The 19,749-nt window shown below is 40.1% G+C and overlaps 2 protein-coding genes across 4 annotated transcripts in view; one reads left to right on the forward strand and one right to left on the reverse strand.

Annotated features, from left to right (window-relative positions):
* The window catches only part of LRRC8A (leucine rich repeat containing 8 VRAC subunit A), a 38,078-nt gene extending 37,148 nt beyond the window's left edge, over positions 1-930 (reverse strand). For all 3 annotated transcript variants that reach the window (XM_020965529.2, XM_020965530.2, XM_020965531.2), the window contains exon 1: positions 807-930. The gene's annotated coding sequence lies outside the window, so the exon portion shown is untranslated. The remainder of the gene's footprint in view (positions 1-806) is intronic.
* Positions 931-1,107: 177 nt separating this feature from the next.
* Positions 1,108-19,749, forward strand: part of LOC110193638 (uncharacterized) — a 75,395-nt gene continuing 56,753 nt past the window's right edge. Inside the window, exons 1-2 of the mRNA XM_078149168.1 lie at positions 1,108-1,260; positions 14,486-14,591. Coding sequence (XP_078005294.1) covers positions 14,529-14,591 — 63 coding nt within the window. The 5' untranslated portion in view covers positions 1,108-1,260; positions 14,486-14,528. The remainder of the gene's footprint in view (positions 1,261-14,485; positions 14,592-19,749) is intronic.

Here is a 19,749-nt window from a genome sequence, read left to right on the forward strand (position 1 = left end):
TCCAAGGGAAGAGACCAGGCCCCTAATACTTCAAGGCAACACCAATGCTCTGCACACTGGGCTGGGCCCAGGGTGGGAATAGAGAAATAATTTTTTTATCCTACCCACTATGCTGTATAGATGATCCCATTTACTCCCCGGAGATATTGACCAAGTTACCAGCCCCTCTGGAGGACTCAGTTTCCCTCTCTGTAAATGAGGGGATCGTAGATGATCTTCCAGATCCTTTCCAGCTTGGAAACCTTGCAATGCTGATTGTCTATGGAACAAATGCTGAATGTGGCGGAGCCCCAGGCCAACCCCTCAGCCCATGTAGGGAATAGGACAGGAAGAAAAATTTAAGATCCCCCCCATTCACCCTGTCCCCCAAGTAGGAGCACACTCCAAAGCTGAGCAATATCCTCCTCATAGAGCCAAGGGACCTTTGAAACTGAGTGACACCCCGAAAGCGAAATGATCCCCGAATTGGGAGACCCACCCTAAGTGAATGCCCCCCCTAAACGAATGCCCCCCTAAACCAGGTGATGCCCCCAAAGCAAAAGGAATTCAACAATGCCAGATGACACCTCCAAAGCAAAAGGAGACTCTATGCTGAGGGAGGACTGGGTGACACCCCCAAAGGTAAGGCAGGGGAGAGCCCGAGGAACGGAATGCGCCTGGCACCTCCCTTTCTCCCCTAGGCGCCTAGGACAGGGTTCCGTCACCGCCTAACCTGGGAGCCCTTCCCCGGCCCAGGTTAAGGGGTAACTGTGACAGCGCTGGCCCAGTCTCTTCCCAGGCCCCAGGCCCCCGGCCCCAGAACTTACGCAGCAGAGCCCGGCAGCCTCCCGGCGCCCTTCCGCGATTCGATCTCCGCCGGCTCCTCCGGCCGGCGGCTCCTTTTGTTTGTCCCCTCACTGCACCACTCGGGCTCCTCCGCCCCGGACGTGACGTCACCTACGGCGCACGCTTGAGGGGGTAGCGGGGGATGAAGAAGGGAGGGGGGAAACAGCCCCTCCCACCGCCTTATGAGAAAGTAGAGTGGGGGAGGGGAGGGAGACGAGGCGTAGCCATGTTTGTGAAGGTCTCTCAGATATCGCACAGTCTCCCTGAAAGCGCCATCTTACTTAAGGGCGGATGTTTAAAAAAAAAAAAGAGCTAGCGGAACGCTGTTAAAGGGACAGTAACTCCAGGTTAGCCTGGGTCTTTCTAGGGGAGAAAACAAGGTCTTTGCAACCCAAACTTTCTCCTCCCCTGCAGCCGCGCGGGCGTGGGCACCAGGTGAGTAGCTCTTCGGGACTAGTGGAAACAACAGGAGGAATGCACGCCTACAATGTTTACTTACCTAGAGTCTCTAGAGACTGGACGTGCAAGTGCTAAGCGGGTCCTGTGCCTGTCACCGGGCAGTGCACATGCACAGGCTGGGTACCAGATGGGGCAAGAGGAACCACGGGGCACTGACGGTCACCGCGCCACCCGAGCTGGGCTCTTTGCTCTTCGGGGTCCGTGCGGTGGATTGGAAACTGCCTCGTCCTGGAAACCAAGACACCTGGGTTCTAGCCCGCCGGTGCGACCTTGGGCCTGGTCACTTACCTTTTCTAGGTCATTGTGCAATGTCAGTCACTAGTCGTCATCTTTATCATCATAATAGCACCCGTTTATCCTATGCTTTTCAAACCTTAAAGTGCTTCCCCTCCTCACTCCCATTCATCAATTAATTCGTTCAAAAAGCCTTGATTAAGTGCTTGGCGGCTGTGTTGGGGCTGCAGAGATCTAGAAAATTGAAGGGCTTCTGCCCTCAAGGGGCCATTACATTCTTTGAAGGGAAACTTTAAGTACGAATATAAGTGAATTGTTTCTGAGGCAGGATGTGTTTTTAGGTCTTTCCGAATCAAGGTCTAGTGATCTGAATGCTGCACCACCTAGCTGCCCATATATGTGTAAATACATCTCGGAGGATAGAGCATCAGACCTGGGGTGGAAGACCTGAGTTCAAATTTTATCTCAGACGCTTACTAGCTGTGTGACCTTGGGCAAGTCACTTAACCTTGTTTGCCTCAGTTTCCCCCATATGTAAAAATGAGTTTCAGGAGGAAATGACAAAACACTCCAGTATCTGCCAAGAAAACCCCAAATAGGGTCATGAAGAATGTGACACAACGGAACAACAACAAAATGGGGGGTTTGGGAGAATCATTAGGAATTTGGGGGAATCAGGATAGATTTTCTGTAGGATCCCACCATCCTGCCAGTTACCCGGATTCAAAACCTCTAATTCATCTTTAATTCACTCCCCAGGGCTAGTCACTTACAAGGTCCTGTTGATTCTCCCTAGACAACATCTCATTTGCATCCCTTTCTCTCATAACACACAGCCCTACATCACCCCTGCCTTGACTACTGCAATGCAACTGATTTCCCACACCTCATATCAGTCCCTTTTCCAACCCTTGTGCCACACCACTGCCAAAGTGGTATTCCTAAAGCACAGACCTGACCACGGTCCTTCAGAACTTGTTTCATCTCCTACCCAAGGCCATTCCTGCTCATCCCCTTCGAATAGGTCATAAATGAATTATCAGAGATTAAAATTTACATTCCCTTTGGACAGAGCACCGGCAGGTAAGGGTGTGATACCCTATGCGGAGAGAGAAGAAAGGGAAGAAAGAAGAAAGAAAGCAATCCATGTTGCCCACCTGGAAGTTTGGTTCCTAATGGGCAGCTCCTTCTCTGCTCACAGAGGTTGTTTTTATTAAGCCTTAAGCACTGAATGGGTGCTGCTTGGTCAAACTGAGACCTGTTAAAGACCTGAGCTTGAAAAGGCCAAGGTCTGCCACTGCATCCCGGGCCATCTCCAGTAGTCCTGATCTACATCTCACCAGAAGACCCAGAGGAGAAAGTGAGTCTGGTGACTCTGCATAGCCCTCCCTCGATTAAATCCAATTCACTTGCATGTCATGGTCCTCTTTGAGAACAAAGGACAAACAGCAGCAGCAAATGACTTATCATCTCCATTTTAAAGCTGGGGAAACTGAGGCTTGGAGAGATCAAGTGGACTTCGTCTTGGTTACAAAGTTAGGATTTAGGTATCATAATTCGAAGTCTCACACTATATTGGGACTAGCTGAAGCATGGTCACAGCTAATAAATCTCAGAGGCAGGATTGGAACCCAGGTCTCCCCAGCTCCAAGTCCTGTATTCTTTCCAGCTATTCTTCAGGATTTTCCCTTAGAGAACTTTTAATTAAATACTCATATGTTTTTGTAACAGTTAATATCTAACCTTCACTTAGATACTAAATTTGTAACAGCTTATAGTTTTTGGCTGCAACCAAAGAGATCATTAGCTGATACATTTCCTTCTGAAGAGGTGGGGGATCCAGAATTCCTTACCCTATGTGGGTTTTGTTTTGTTTTTTGTCGTAAAAAAATTCCTGCCTTTAAGAGGCTTACAGTGCAGTTGATAAGACAACCACATGAAAAGTTCAACACTAGTCTAAGAGTTAAATAACAACACAGGACAAAAATACAGATGTTGTGGCCCTCCTGTTTAAACCTTAAAATTGCTCTATCTGCTTAACATCAGGGCTAAAGAGATTGCTGTCCTCGATAACTAGTAAGGTTCCTTTTTATGCTTAACCTACAGTACTTACATCTATGGATACACAGATTTATGAAAGAAATGTGAAGATCTCTTGCAGCCCACCATCAGTAAGAGCTTTGAATCCCTGTGGTACACTGCTGGTCCATTTCATTAAATTTAATAAACATTTATTAACCACCTACTATGTACTAGGCACTAAGGATACCCAGAAAAAAACAGTCCTTGCCCTCAAGGAGTATACATTCTGCTGGAAATAATCCAGTGGCTTGACATTTACACAGCACTTTAAGGTTTACAAAACACTTTACATTATCTTATTTAAGCCTCACAACAACCAGGTGCAATGTAGGTATTACAGCTGTTTCATCCCAGTTTTACAGATGAGGAAGCTGAGGCTCTTGAGTTTTCTTGCTGATATGAAAATGTTTTGCATGACTTCACATGTATAATAATTGTCATATTGCTTGCCTTCTCAATGGGTGAGGGAGGGACAGAGAGAGGGAGAGAATTTGGAATTCAGAATAAAAATGAATGTTAAAAAATAAAAATAAATCTCAAATAAAGACATAATGTAAAAAAAAAAAGAAAACTTGACTTCAAATCCTGCTAAAGCACTTACTAACTGTGTAACCCTGGGTAAATCACTTAACCGCTATCTGCCTCAGTTTCCTCATCTGTAAAATTGGGGCTAATAATGACGCCTACTTCCGAGGGTTGTTGTGAGGATGCAATGAGGCAATATTTGTAAAGCCCTTTGCAAACCTTCAAGTGATATATAAATTCTAGCTATTGTTTTTGTTGCTGCTGACCTCCTCCTCATCATTATCATTCTTACAATGGTCCAAGATCTATTAAGTGGTAAAAGCAGAATTATTCCCTATGTCCCTTCTAGATTCAAGTCCAGCTTTCATCCCACTATACCAAAGTGCCATTTGAATTTTTCTTTGGTGATTAGCTTTTTGAGGTTGAGGGATAACTGGCCTAGTGTAGACAGTAGTTCTGCATTGAGGCTTTTTTCTATGGCAAGCCTGTGCCCAGAGTTTTGTTGATTCAGGATCCTAATCAAAGTAACCAGTCCAAGGGAGAGCAAGTGGGAGGAGAGAGGTGGAGAGAAAGATAAATACACCTGTGCCCTTCTGATGGGACCTACAGTAATGACTCAGCAAGGTTTGGGACTCTGAATAATTCCTTTGTTACTAAAGATTCTCCGTTCCTGATGTCCAGTGTGTGCCTGGCAGGTGTGTGGTAAGTGCAGTTGAATTACTGGGATATTTAGGTTCTAGTGGATTTTAAATTTTATTAATATTTGTCTAGGGGTGAGTGAGATAGCTTTTTCAAAACATATGAAGGTCTGTCGTTTGGAAGGGGAAATTAGATTTGAATATATCCTGGCGTCTTCTCTAGCTGTCTCTCATGCCTGGAATACACTCCCTCCCCTGCTGGACTGCTGACCTCCCTGGCTTCCATTAAGTGTCAACTAAAATCCTGCCTTCTACAAATAGTCTTCCCTCTTTTAATTATTTCCTTATTTAATTATTAATTATTTAAATTATTTATATTACAAATATAATTATATTTAATTATAGCCTACTTCTTTTAATTATTTCTTATTTATCCTGTATATAGCTTGCTCTTTTATATATTTGTTTGCATATTGTCTTTCCCATTAGATTGTAAACCCCTTGAGGGCAGGGACTGTCTTTTGCTTCTTTTTGTATCCCCTGTGCTTAGCACTGAACTTGGCAACACAGTAGGAGCTTTATAAAGGTGTATTGATTGGTTGGTTGGTTGGTTAATTGTCTTGAGTCTAGAGGATAGAACTAGAAACTATGGATGGAAGTTGAAGAATGACATATTTCAGCTTTACCTAAGAAAAAGCCCCTTAACCATTCAAGCTATGAGATTCTAAAGGGCTGCCTGGCATGGTTAAAATAGAGTTCCCTGTCACTGGAGGTAATCAAGCAGAGACTAGATGACCACTTGTGGGTGGATTCATGATTTAGTAGGATTTGGACTAGATGACTTCTATCCTAATTCTTCAAGTCTGGGCTTGTCTAACAATGATTATAGTACTTCAGCACGGAATATAGTTATGGCTGAAATTCTAACCCTTTATCCACCTCACTCATTTCTTAATTACATACAAATAAATTCTTTGAATTGTAGAATTAGGTCCTTTCAGAGTTGGAGAAAAATAGAGACGGCATCTAGCCCCTCCCTGAGCAGTAAGCCCAACTTGGTTTTTCCTTGTTGGACCACTTACTACCTATGTGACTAAGGGCAAGTCATTACACCCCCCTCTGCCTCCATTCCTATAAAATGAGGGAGTAGGTACACAAGGAAGTCTATCTCTTAAGTCCCCTCCCAGTTTTAATATCTATACTTTGATTCCCTGACCATCCCTGGGGGAATATTTGTAAATGGCTTATCTCACATTATCCTTCCAGGAAAAGTATTACAGTGACCCCTGAGGGTGGAGTGTTTGATGTCATCCCTTGAAATACTTACTTGGGCGCTTACTTTTCACCTCTGGGCTTCTGGAGTTACTAAATTTGACTCTGTTCTTTCTGAAACCTGAAGGAGGTATTTACAGGTGACTGGTTGTCCAACTAAATGTGCTCTTGTTCGGTACTTCTTTCTTGATGAACAAGTATTGCACTTGCTGAGGAGCTAATGTATTTAAAGTTAAATATGCTCAATGCTGCAAGGGAGATAGAGCTCTATAACACATAAGATGGGGAGCTGATCCCTAAGCACTGGGCACCTGATCCTTTGCAGGAGGGCAACCAGGATTGTGAAGGGATCCAAAACCATGTAATGTGAAGGTCAGCTGATCTGTTGAGGAAACTGGGGATGTTTTAGCCTGGGTAGGAGATTTTTAAAAATATTTTTTCCAATTGCATGTAAAAACAATTTTTAACATCCTTTTTTAAAATTTTGAGTTACAAATTCTCTGCCTGTATCCCACCTCTCTCCCCTCCCTAAGACAGCAAGCAATTTGATATAGGTTATACATGTGCAGTCGTGCAAAACATGTTTCCATATTAGTCATGTTATAAAAGAAAACACAGACCCCCCCCCAAAAAAAAGCATAAAAAAAGTAAAAAATAGTGTGCTTTGATCAGCATTCTGACTCCATTAGTTTTTTCTCTGGAGATGGAAAGCATTTTTTTTATAAGTCCTTCAGAATTGTCTTGGATCTTTGTATTACTGAGAATAATTAAGTCATTCACAGTGGATCATCATACAATATTGCTGTTACTGTATACAATGTTCTCCTGGTTCTGCTCACATCAATTTGTGTCTTTCCAGGTTTTTCTGTTCATCATATCTTAAAGCATAATAGTATTCCATCACAATCATATACCACAGCTTGTTCAACTATTCCCCAATTGATGGGCATCCCCTCAATTTCCAGTTCTTTACTACCACAAAAAGAGCTGCTATAAATATTTTTTCACATGTAGGTCCTTTTCCCTTTTTTACGATCTCTTTGGGATATAGACCTAATAGTGGTATTACTGGATCAAAGAGTATGCACAACTTTATAGCCTTTCAGACATAGTTCCAAATTGCTCTCCAGAATGGTTAGATTAGTTCACACCTCCACTAACAGTACATTAGTGTCCCAATTTTCCCACATCCTCTCCAACATTTTTAATTTTCCTCTTCTGTCATATTCACCAATCTGATATAGGTGTGAAGTGGTACCTGAGAGTTGTTTTAATTTGCATTTCTCTAATCAATAATGATTTAAAGTATTTTTTTTCGAAGAACTATAGATAGTTTTGATTTCTTCATCTGAAAACTGCCTATTCATATCCTTTGGCCATTTATCAATTGGAGAATGACTTGTATTCTTATAAATTTAACTCTATTCTCTATGTACTTGAGAAATGAGGCCTTTATCAGAGAAAGTTGTAAAAATTTCCCCCCAGTTTTCTGCTTTTCTTCTAATCTTGCCTGCATTGGTTTTGTTTGTGCAGAACCCTTTTAATTTAATATAATCAAAATTATCCATTTTATATCCCATAATGCTTGTTTGGTCATAAATTCTTCCTTTATCCATGGTCAAAGGATATGAACAGACAGTTCTCAGATGAAGAAATTAAAGCCATCTATAGTCGTATGAAAAAATGCTCTAAATCGTTATTGATTAGAGAAATGCAAATCAAAACAACTCTGAGGTACCACATCACACCTATCAGATTGGCCAACATGACAAAACAGGAAAATGATAAATGTTGGAGAGGATGTGGGAAAATTGGAACGCTAATACATTGTTGGTGGAGTTGTGAAATGATCCAACCATTTTGGAGAACAATTTGGAACTATGCCCAAAGGGCTACAAAAAACGTGCATACCCTTTGATCCAGCAATAGCACTTCTAGGGCTATATCCCAAAGAGATCAAACAAATGGGAAAAGGACCCACATGTACAAAAATATTCATAGCAGCTCTTTTTGTGGTGGCAAAGAATTGGAAATTGAGAGGATGCCCATCAATTGGGGAATGGCTGAGCAAGTTGTGGTATATGAATGTAATGGAATACTATTGTGCTATAAGAAATGATGAACAGGCTGACTTCAGAAAAATCTGGAAAGACTTATATGGTCTGATGCTGAGTGAAGTGAGCAGAACCAAGAGAACTTTGTACGCAATAACAGCCACCGTTATGCAATGACTAATATTGTTAAACTGAACCCTTCTCAGCATTATGAGGAACTAAGACATCCCCAGAGGCCTTGGGATGGAAAATGCTGTCCACATCCAAAGAAAGAACTGTGGAAGTCGAATCACTCTCACTTATTTTTACCTTCTGTTGAGTTTTGTTTCATCTTTCTGATGGTTCCTCCTATTGGTTTTAATTTTTACTTACAACTTCACTAATGTGAAAATATGTTTAATGGGTATGTAAATGTAAAGCCTATATCAGATTGTGCGTAGTCTTGGGGAGGGTGGGGGGGGAGGAAAAGGGAGAAAAATTTTCAACTCAAAAGCATATGGGAAAAAAAATTTTTTTTAAAAATTAAATAAAACAGTGATGCTGAAAAAAAAATTCTTACTTTATCCCTTATAGATCTGACAGGTAAACTATTCCATGCTCCCCTAATTTAATTATGCTACTGCTCTGTATGTCTAAATCACGTACCCATTTTGACCTTATTTTAGTATGTGGTGTGAGATGTTGGTCTATACCTAGTTCCTGCCAAACTACTTTTTAGTTTTTCCAGCAATTGTTGTCGTATAATAAGTTATTGTCCCAAAAGCTGGGATCTTTGTATTTATCAAACACCAGATTACCATGGTCATTACCTACTGTGTATTGTGTACCTAATCTATTCTACTTATCCACCACCTTATTTCTTAGCCAGTACCAGATTGTTTTGTTGATTATGGCTGTATTATGCACCTCTGGTATGGCTAGGCCACTTTTCTTCCCATTTTTTTCCCATTAATTCCCTTGATATGCTTATTCTTACAGATGAATTTTGTTATTTTTTTTCTAGCTCTATAAAATAATTTTTGGCAGTTTGATGTGTAATAAGTAAATTAATTTAGGTAAAATTGTCATTTTTATTATATTGGTTCAACCTATCTATGAGCAATTAATATTTTTCTGAATGTTCAAATCTGACTTTATTCATGTGGAAAGTGTTTTATAATTGTGTTCATATATAGTTCTGGTTTTGTCTTGGCAGGTAGATTCCCAAATATTTTATATTGTCTACAGTTATTTTAAATGGAATTTCTCTATCTCTTGCTGCTAGACTTTGTTGGTAATATATAGAAATGCTGATGATTTATATGGGTTTATTTTATATCCTGCAACTTTGCTAAAGTTGCTAATTATTTCAACTAGTTTTTAGTCAATTCTCTAGTATTCTCCAAATATACCATCATATCATCTGCAAAGAGTAATAATTTTGTTTCTTCATTGTCTATTCTAATTCCTTCAATTTCTCTTTCTTAACTTATTTATATATCTAACATTTATAGTATAATATTGAATAATAGTGGTGATAATGGACATCCTTGTTTCACCTCTGATCTTATAGGGAAGTCTTCTAGCTTATCCCCATTACAGATACTTGCTGATTGTTTTTGATAAATATTATTTATCATTTTAAGAAAAGCTCCATTTATTCCTAAACCTCCTAGTGTTTTTAATAGGAATAAGTATTATATCTTGTTAAAAGCTTTTCAGTATCTATTGAATAATCATGTGATTTTTGTTGGTTTTGTTACTGATATGGTTAGTTATGCTGATAGTTTTCCTAATATTGAACCAACCTTGCATTTCTGGCATAAATCCCACCCAGTCATAGTATATGATTATTTTTGTGACATATTGCTGTAATTTAAAATTTTTGCATCAATGTTCTTTAGAGAAATTGGTCTACAATTTTCTTTTTCTGTTTTGGTTCTTCCTGGTTTAAGTATCAGCACCATATTTGTGTTATAAAAGGAATTTGGTAGGACTGGGGAAGAGATTTTTATGGGGGAAAAACATTCCTAGGAGACACTTTATGTTAAGTGTCTAGTGAATGCTAGCATGTTTTAAATAATTTTAAATAAATTCCATTAACACGTAATTTCATTAAGTGCAAAACCTGTTTTATTTTGCTTTTTTGCCTTTGTATTCTTGGTGCCTAGCATTTTTTTTTTAAATCAGATCTGTGATTTTGGTTTAAGAAGCTTCAGGAACAAAGACTTACCCTGTCTAGGTAGATCTGAACCTTCTTTGTATTTTATAGTCTCATTAGAGAGTTACTTAGATCCAAGGTGTCAAATTCAAATAGTACTAAATGGGAGCTACTAAATGGTACATAAAGGTTCCTGCAGGGAGGGGGGAGAGACATATTGACTTAGAAAACTTAGAAAACATTAACATTATGTTTTATTGCATTTTTATTTATTTTGTTAGATGTTTCCCAATTACATTTTAATCTGTGTCCAACTACTCAGGAGTGTTTGTAAGCAGCTTGTGGTGGGGTTGGCTCATTGACACCTCTGGCCAGGAGCATTGAGAGGTTAAAAGACTTGCTGGGGTCACAGACTGTCCAAGGCAAGATAGAACTTGGGCCGAGGTCTATCTAACCCCAATGCCAGCTCTCCTTCCACTGTTTTATTTTCAGTCATCTGCTTCTTCTTTGGGGTTTTCTTGGCAGCAATACTGTGGTGGTTTGTCATTTCCTTTTTTATATCATTTTACAGATGGGGAAACTGAGGCAAACAGCATTAAGTGACTTGCCCAGGGTCATATAGCTAGTAAGTGTCTGAGGCCAGATTTGAACTCAGGAAGATGAGTCTTCCTGACTCCAGGCCTCTATCTCTTGTGCCACCTATCTATTGTGGCACCTAGCTGCCCTTCCACTACATCACATGACTTTTTGTCTTGGGTTTAGTAGGACCTTAATGAATGCTGGTTGAGTTGTCTCCAACCTGCCTCAGTCTGTCCTATCTATTTGTCTGTTCTTTTCCCAATCCACAACCAACACCCTAGATCCCCTGGGTAGAGTTCTGGTCATGGAGTCCTGAAGTACAAACCTTGCCTCTGGCACTTATTAGCTGTTTGAGTTCTATGTAAACCTTCAAGGATTCTATAAATATAGGTTATCAAAGCCTTCATCTCTTACCTGTGCAACAACTGCCTTGTAACTCATTGGTCCCTTTCTAGTCCAACCCATTGGGATTCATCTTCCCAACACACAACTCTACTCATAAACTCCCACTGTAGGATAAAGTTCAAACTCCTTAATGTGATATTCAAGGCCCTCTACAATCTGGTTCCAATCTGCCTTTTCAGTCAGATCTCCTATTACGCAAACAGACCTTACTCACCATCACTTATGCACACTTGGAACCTCCTTACCTCATGCCTATAGTTCATTCATGTTGTTCCCCAGGTCTGGAATGCCTTGCCTCTCCCTCAAATCATTGTTGAAATTCTGCCCACTTCCTCCAATGAGGCTTTTCTGATCCATCTCTCCAGCTCCCCACCAGCAGTGTCCTTAAATCCTAACAATGTTTTGTTCTTTTGCACTTAGATCTTGCCTTGTGTTTTAGTCATTTGTATCCATGTCTTATCTCTCCCGAGTTTGTAAGCTCTTTGAGGGCAGAGACTTTGTTTTATTCATCTTAGTATATCATTCATTGCCTAGCATGATGGTCCATGACATATTTCATAGGGCACTTAATATTTGTTGAACAAATGAATGAATGAATTTGGGGATTGGTAGATGGTTACAGTTTTTTGTAAGGGATTTTGTTATTGTAACATGGGCATGTATTAGGGAAGCCCTTATAAACTGAATAGTCAGCTGAACCCTAGAGGAAGCTAGAGGAAGGAAGTGTTATCATGGTTGGAAGACTATTCCAAGTGAGCTCAGAGGAAAGGCATGTCAGGAAAAACGTCTTTTTCCTGTAATAGCCAAGGCCAGTTGTGGCCTCCCCAGACCATTCCTCCTGATCCCTAAGCAATAGACACTTGACCCTTTGCTGGATGAGGGCAACCAGGATGGTGAAGGGATTCAAAACTATATAATGTGGAGATCAGTTGATCTGAAGAAGGAACTGGGGAAGTTTTAGCCTTGAGAGAATTCAAGGATGATCTCTGCCTTCAAATACAGAATACAGTTTCAGATGAATGTACATTCCTTGGGAACAGAGACTGATGTAGTTTTGTCTTTGTATCTCCAGTAGTGACACAATAGATAGTTTATTGAATAAGTATCTGAACATCTGTTATGTGGAAGAAGAATTTTTAAAAATTTTTGGCTTGGCCCCAGAGGGCAGAACTGTGAGAAATCAATGGATATTACAGATTTGGTTTAAATATAACAACAAACTTTCTAATAGACATCCAGTGAGGGAACAGGTTGCCTTTGAGGTAGTGAGTTTCCCATTAACTATAAATTTCCAAGCAGATGCTGAATGGCCGCCTACTGGGAATACTGTAGAAAATGTGCCTGCATTGGATAGGAAGCTAGACAAAATGTACCTTTAAGGTTCCTTCTAGCTTGAAGATTCCTTGGTTCAGTTCTGCAACAGCAACTCAGGGTAGACAGGATCTGAGAGTGGTAGAGGTCTCTTAGGGCATCTTGTCTTACTCCCTCATTTTTCAGATGGGAATGCTGAGGCCTAGAGAGGTTGAGTAATTTGACTAAAATCACATAGTAATACATGGCAGAAGTGGGTCTTGAACTCTTTCCACAACACCATTCTATTTCTTTCCTGTATATTTTGCCAGGCAGCCTCATTGCCAAATATAACCTTCTCTGATTGGGGCTTGGCAGTTAAGAGGGGAAAAAGGAAGGGAAGTTAAGGATGGTTCATAATATCATGGGATCAGAGATCCAGAGCTGAGAGACTTCAGATGCCATCTAGACCAACCTCTTCATTTTACAGATGGGGAAACTGAGGCAAACAGCGGTTAAGTGACTTACCCAGGGTCAAACAGCTAGTAAGTACCAGAGGCAGGATGTGAACCTAGGTCTTTCAGACTGCAAGTCTGGCACTTAGCAAAAGAGAGATGAGTTTATTTTTTGAAATAATTTTAAATTAAAATTATTTTTAAAAATTATTAAAAATCAATTTGAATTCAGATCCTCTGACTTTGGAAATGCTATGTTAATATTTTACTGATTTACTTTTAGAAAATAATTCATTATAAATTTGTTACTAAATTTTCATACAACCAATTAAACTTTCTTTACAACTGTTTCCTTTAAAAAATAAACAAAAAGAAAGCAAAAAAAAATTGTTTCACTTCATAAACTAAGTCCAGTGTTTTGGTTTCTAAACCTCTTCCTTTGTTTCAGAATTGATGGTTATCTGGTAATGAAAGCATAGATGACACTTCAGTCGGGAAGAATTATAAAATATGAAGCTACAGCTCAATGTCACAGAATCAGAAAATTGTGTAATCCATACAGAAAAGAAATCCTCTCCATCCCATACCTAACAAGTGATCACCCAGCCTCTCCTTGAATACATCAAAGGATAGGAAACCCACCCCCTCTCCAGGCAGCTCCAACCACTTCTGAACAGTCTCATTGTTAGGAAGTTCCTATTGGCATCAAGCCTCAGTTTTCCTCTTTGCACCCCCTTGCTCCTGGTCTTCTCGTTGAGCTAACCAGCGCAAGTCTAATCCCTTCTCCCCATGACAACCCTTGGAGACAGCTGTCATGTCTTCTTTAGGCTAATCACACCCAGATCCTTCAACTGATCATTCTGGGTTGTGAACTCAAGCCTTTCAGCATCCTGGTTTATCCTCAGTGTACTTTCTAGCTTATCAATGTCCTTCTTACACCACTGTCCCCATAACAGAACACAGTACTGCAGATGGGGGTTGAAGAGGGCAGAGTTTACTGGAACTGGGACCACTCTATTCCTGGAAACTGCCCCTCTTAACGCAGCCCAAGATCCCATGAAGGTTTTTGGCTACCAGAGTGTACTGCTAACTTTGACTTCTGTTGAGCTGGTGGTGGTTGTTCAGTTGCTCTTCAGTTGTTTCCGACTCTTTGTGACCCCATTTGGGGTTTTCTTGGCAAAAATAGCAGGGCAGTTTGCTGTTTCTTTCTCCAGCTCATTTTATAAATGAGGAAACTGAGGGAAATAGGGTTAGGTGACTTGCCCGGGGTCACACAGCTAGTAAGTGTCTGAGGTCAGATTTGAACTCAGGAAGATGAGTCTTCCTGACTCCAGTCCTGATACTCTATCAACTGTGCCACCAACTGCCCTTCTCTTGAGCTTGTAGCCCAATAAAACCCTTTCTCAGATCTTTCTCAGAACAACCGATATCTACCCATGCCTCCCCCATCTTATATTCGTGAAGTTGATATTTTTGTACCCAAGCATGAGACTTTACATTTAGCCCTGTTGAATTTCATTGTATCAGGTTTGGGCCGGTACTCTATTGTAGCCTCTCAGGATCCTGTTTGATGCTGATTCTGTCATCCACTGTGGTAGTCATCCTTCCCAGCCTTGTTTCATCTTCAGATCTGGTAAGCATACCATCCTGTCCTTCTGTCCAAGTCACTGACAAAAATGTTAAACCTCCCGGGGCTAAGCACAGATCTCTGGGTCCTGCACTAGAGATCTCCTGGGTAGAGACAGGCAGGTAGTGTAGTGCATGGAGCTCTGGGCCTGAAGTCAGGAAGTCCTGAGTTCAAATATGACCTCAGACATTCTCTACCTGTGTGTTCCTGGCAAGTCACTTAATCTCTGTGCCTCTTAGTTTCCCCAACTGTAAAATGGGGATCATAATAGCACCTTCCTCTCAGTGTTGTGGTGAGGATCAAATAAGATGATATTTGTAAAGTGCTTCACACAGTGCTTGGCACATAGTGGGAGCTATATAAATTCTAGTGATGATATTGACATGACCCACTACCGCCATCTAACTAGTCCTGAATCCTTCTGATTGTATTATCACCTAATCCACATCCTTGTTTTCTCTATAAGAATCACGTGAGATACTTTATCAAAAACATTTGTTAAAGTCTAGGTAAATTACATCCAAAGCATTCCCTTCATCAACTAGTTTAGTAATCCTATGAAGAAAGGAAATGAAGTACAGTTATCTCTTCCACGTCATGATTTTCTCCATTGCGGTTTTAATATATTGTGGGTCGGCATAAGAAATTAAATGGGAATTTGGGGGGAGTTTTGCAGAAGCCACAGATGACACATGAAGGCCAGATGGCACAGAAAAAGTTTAGAAACTCAGAAATGCATAAAATATACGTATGGTATTATATACTATTAACCCAAATTTTACAATAAGGTACTGTAAACACCCCATAATAAAAGAAAAAGAAAAAAATTCAGACTTCTTCTCTGGTACAAAGGGAGGGCCAAAAAAATTTATTTGGATTTTCCACATCCCAGGGGTGCCCTAAACTCCATGATGTGGAAGGGATAATCGTATTCTGGTACAACCTGTTCTTGATGAAGCCATACTGCCTCTCTGTAATCACTGCTTCTCTTTTTTAGGGATTCACTTCAACTGGCTCTTTAAAGACATGTTCTAGAATTTTCCTAGTAGTCCAAATCAAACTGATTGGTTTATAGTTAGTTTAGAGATTCTTTTTTCCCGTTTTTTTTTTTTAAATCAAGACACTTGCCCTTCTTCCTGTTCTTTCATCACCAGAGGATGTGGTTCATCTGGGTCAGGAGACTTAATTCATCCTGGGCTGAAGGTGTGCTGTTCCTATCTCTCTCAACTTACTTATCTTGAATGTCAACTCCCTGTTAGTCGTTTTTATCTTGTCACTTCTAGTATAGAGGTCATTCTCCTTTGCAGAGAAAATAGAAATAAAATAAGGATCGGGCAGTTCTGCCTTCTCTCAGCTATCATTATTCCATCTGCCCCAAGCAAAGGTCTATCCATTCTCTGATTCTCACTCCCCCTCCCCTTTTTTTTCCAAAACTAGGGGAAAAAAAAAACTCTTTTGGTTGGCCTTCCCTTGATAGCTTAAGCTCATTCTGAGCTTCAACTTTTCTCAGAATTTTACAGAACCCTACTAATATTCATCTTCTGTTACCTAACCTTGCTTCCATATATATAGATATTCACACATTCACATATATTATACACACACACACACACACACACACATCACCTATACAGGCTCTGACCTCAGTCTCCCAACTTATACTGACTAACATGTTGGGTCCTTCAGAGAGCACCTGGCTACATTTCCCCCCACTGCTTTAGAGTTCCAGTGATAGATAACTCAAGGGATTGTGAGGCTCTTTTAATGCTCTGTAGTTCATAAGTCCTCATCCAGTGTGTGTCTCCCCACCACCACCACTATTGGTCAACCAGTTACCACCTTGTCAATATCATCTAAACACTGATTAGTACCCCAATATCATTTTTTATACTTTTTTTTTGCTTTTTGGTGAGGCAATCAGGGTTAAGTGACTTGCCCAGGGTCACACAGCTAGTAAGAGTCAAGTGTCTGTGGACAGATTTGAACTCAGGTCCTCTTGACTCCAACGCCTGAGCGCTATCCACTGTGTCACCTAGCTACCCCACCCCCAATATAATTTTGACCAGGTCGTAGCTCCTCAACATCATTGATAGTCAATTAACATGAATTTGCTTTTACACAGGGATATTTACTGAAAAGCTACAGTAAGTACCAAAGTACAGAAATAGATCTTGAACTGGAGTCCATTCTCTTCTCTCTATCTTAGTCACTGGGGAGAATGGGCTCACACTGAAAGAGACTGCTACATCACCTTACTCCCACCAAGTTCACTTCTGGGCTCATTACAGCTGATGGAAAAGTTACTCTCTTGCTTGCAGGGCCCCAGTGTCTTGGTGATCAGAACAATTTGCTACTAGGTCAAGCAGGTCACTCCTCAGGGCTGATTTCTTAATGAGCTTGGCTGTGGTAAGCTTCTAAGGTAATAACCTAGTCTGTTCCATCTCCTCTACACATTCTGGCAAAGAATGAAACACAACAAAGACAGAAAAACAGCAGCACCATGGAGGGCCCAAGGCCCTTCTACCCAAAGACCCACAATAGTTCATCTTCCTCCTCATTCAAAAACCATCAAGAAAAGAGAGAAATCAAACTCCTCTGTTAAAACTGTTTGTAGGTACCCTCAGTTCTGGCTCAGAAGCCAAATAAAAGGCTTTTCATCATATTCAGTAAGCCAAAAGAACCAGTGTTAGAATAGCTGCATGTGCTCTAAAGGGAAGAACAGGACCTTTCCGTTATATGTTTGCTGAAGCAGGCTCACTGATCCCACAATTGGGTAGTCAGCAGACAGAATATATGTTGTACATTTTTTTAAAGAACTGGGCCCCTGTTGGTCAGTCCCCCATTAAATGTACATTTCTTTAAAAAATCTAAATTAGCTGATGAATTTCCTGTGCATATACATCAGTCTCTTCAGACAAATCTCATTTTTCTTCCTCAATGGAATCGTTTTCTTTTGTACTTTCAGAATTTCATTTTTGAGCACCTCTTACCCCTCCTAGGCTGATTTTGCTTGAAGCATTTTAGTCTGGGATGCTACCTATCTTTGCTATGAATCCTCTGAAACTTGCTTTCCCCAAATCTTGAGTGCATGTCAGACCATGCCCAAATTTCCTCTATCACAAACTTTAAGATGGAATGCATTTCTCCCTAACATTCCCATCGTATTCATCCTGGCAACCACTTCCTTCCTGTTAGTGAGACTCAGATCTAGAATAACATGTCAAGAAGTTATTTGTTGCTGTGTTTTCGGGGGAGAAGGGGAAAGAGAGAGAGATTCAAAAGATATCTGGATTAAATTACTGCTATTTTGCTAATAATAATAGCACATATTTATATTATAATATTTTCTTAGAGAAAGTCAGTGCTGAAATTCATAAATTTCATAAAAGATAGATCCAGTTGTAAATGCTATAGAAGGGTTTCCTGTACTGACTGGGTGTAAGACTGGGTCTACTTGGCCTGGCTCTGATAGTCTATATGGTCAGGTCTTTTTCAGTGTTAGTATTCCATCTTATAATTCTGTTCTAGTTCTGACATTCTACATTCTAAGATCTCTCACACTGCTAATGCTCTGTGTTCTGTTGTCAGTTCTCTTTAGTTTGATTCAATGGACATTCATTAGGTGCTTACTATGTATAAGGCCCTATTCAGATGCTTAGAGATACTTTAATGATCTATGAGCTCCTTGGGAATGTGAATGCTCCTTCCACGGATGCTGACTGCAGCCCATCTATACTTGATTATCCTGTATGATTTTTGTCTATGTCTATAAATCCTGGGAAGTGAAGGTAGGGGTGCCTGGAGGGAAGTCCATCCATCCAACATGCTTTCCTCTATATTTCTTGATATGACATGTGGATCAGTGGATTTTGTGCAGTCCATTTGTTAGCCTTTGCTCTCATTCCCCAACCAACCTACCTCCTTTTCTTGTTGTAACTCTTGCATAATTCTTTATTGGTAATAAGCCATGGCCTGTTCACGCCCACCACATATCCTTCCACTGTCCTTTGAGTCACCTGAAACTTTCATTCTTTGGAGACTGTGATATTTCATGACTCATATCCAGATGGCACTACCTGAAGCATACTGATATTCAAAAGATGGGCACCAGCAGAGAAGGAATCATAGGCAAGCAGGACAGCTTTGAAAGTTACATGTCAAACTTACTTAAAAAGAAAAGCGGCTACATGCTAGCTTTGTAATTTCATTTCATCACTCATTTTATGTTTAAGTTCAGAATTTTAAAAATTACAGGAAAATAAAAAGGGGTCTGGGAGTCATTGTTTCAGGAAGAAACTTGGGATCATAAAGAGCCCTGAACCATTTCCCAAATACAATCTAAATGTTTGATATGGATAATCAGATCTTGTTTACATCTTCCAAAGAATTTTGTACAATTTCAAAATATGCACAGGAGACACCTTGCTTTAAAGACAGGATTTTCCTGTACTAGATTTAGTGCTTTATCATGAACAAACAGTGAACATAGTGGGATCTTATGTTCTCTGCACAGTTCAATCATTTGTATGACTGCAAAAATGTTTTCTACAAAATATTGTTTGTGAATGCCTGCCCATTCCTCTCTTCAACAATGCACTTAGTACATGTATAGATTTTTCTTTTATAGGTTTTATAGGCCTGGAAAATTGGGCATATATTTTTATCACCTTAAAATTTTTTTTTTCTAGCTGTGTGACTCTGGGCAAGTCACTTAACCCCAATTGCCTTAAAAAAAATTAATTGTTTTTAATTTTCAGCATTCACTTCTATAAGATTTTGAGTTCTAAATCTTCTTCCCCTCCTCAAGACGGTGTGCAATCTGATAGACTACACATGTACAGTCCTATTAAACACATTTCCACATTAGTCATGTTGTAAAGAAGAATTAGAACCAAAAGGAAAAACCAAGAAAAAGAAGAAACAAAAACAAAAAGAGAGAGAAAGAGACAAGATAGTATGCTTTGCTCTGCATCCAGACTCCGTAGTTCTTTCTCTGGATATAGATAGCGTTTTCCATCATGAAGTCTTTTGGAATTGTCTTGGATCATTGTATTCCTGAGAGGAGTTAAGTGTATCAAAGTCGGTCATTGCACAATGTTGCTGTTACCGTACCACCTTTTTTCAATAATGAAGTCAATGGGTTTTTTTGTTTTAAGAGTTTGAT

This window comes from Phascolarctos cinereus, unplaced genomic scaffold (assembly GCF_003287225.1).
Source record: "Phascolarctos cinereus isolate Bilbo 61053 unplaced genomic scaffold, phaCin_HiC Scaffold_2;HRSCAF=192, whole genome shotgun sequence".
NCBI classification, from domain to species: Eukaryota; Metazoa; Chordata; class Mammalia; order Diprotodontia; family Phascolarctidae; genus Phascolarctos; species Phascolarctos cinereus.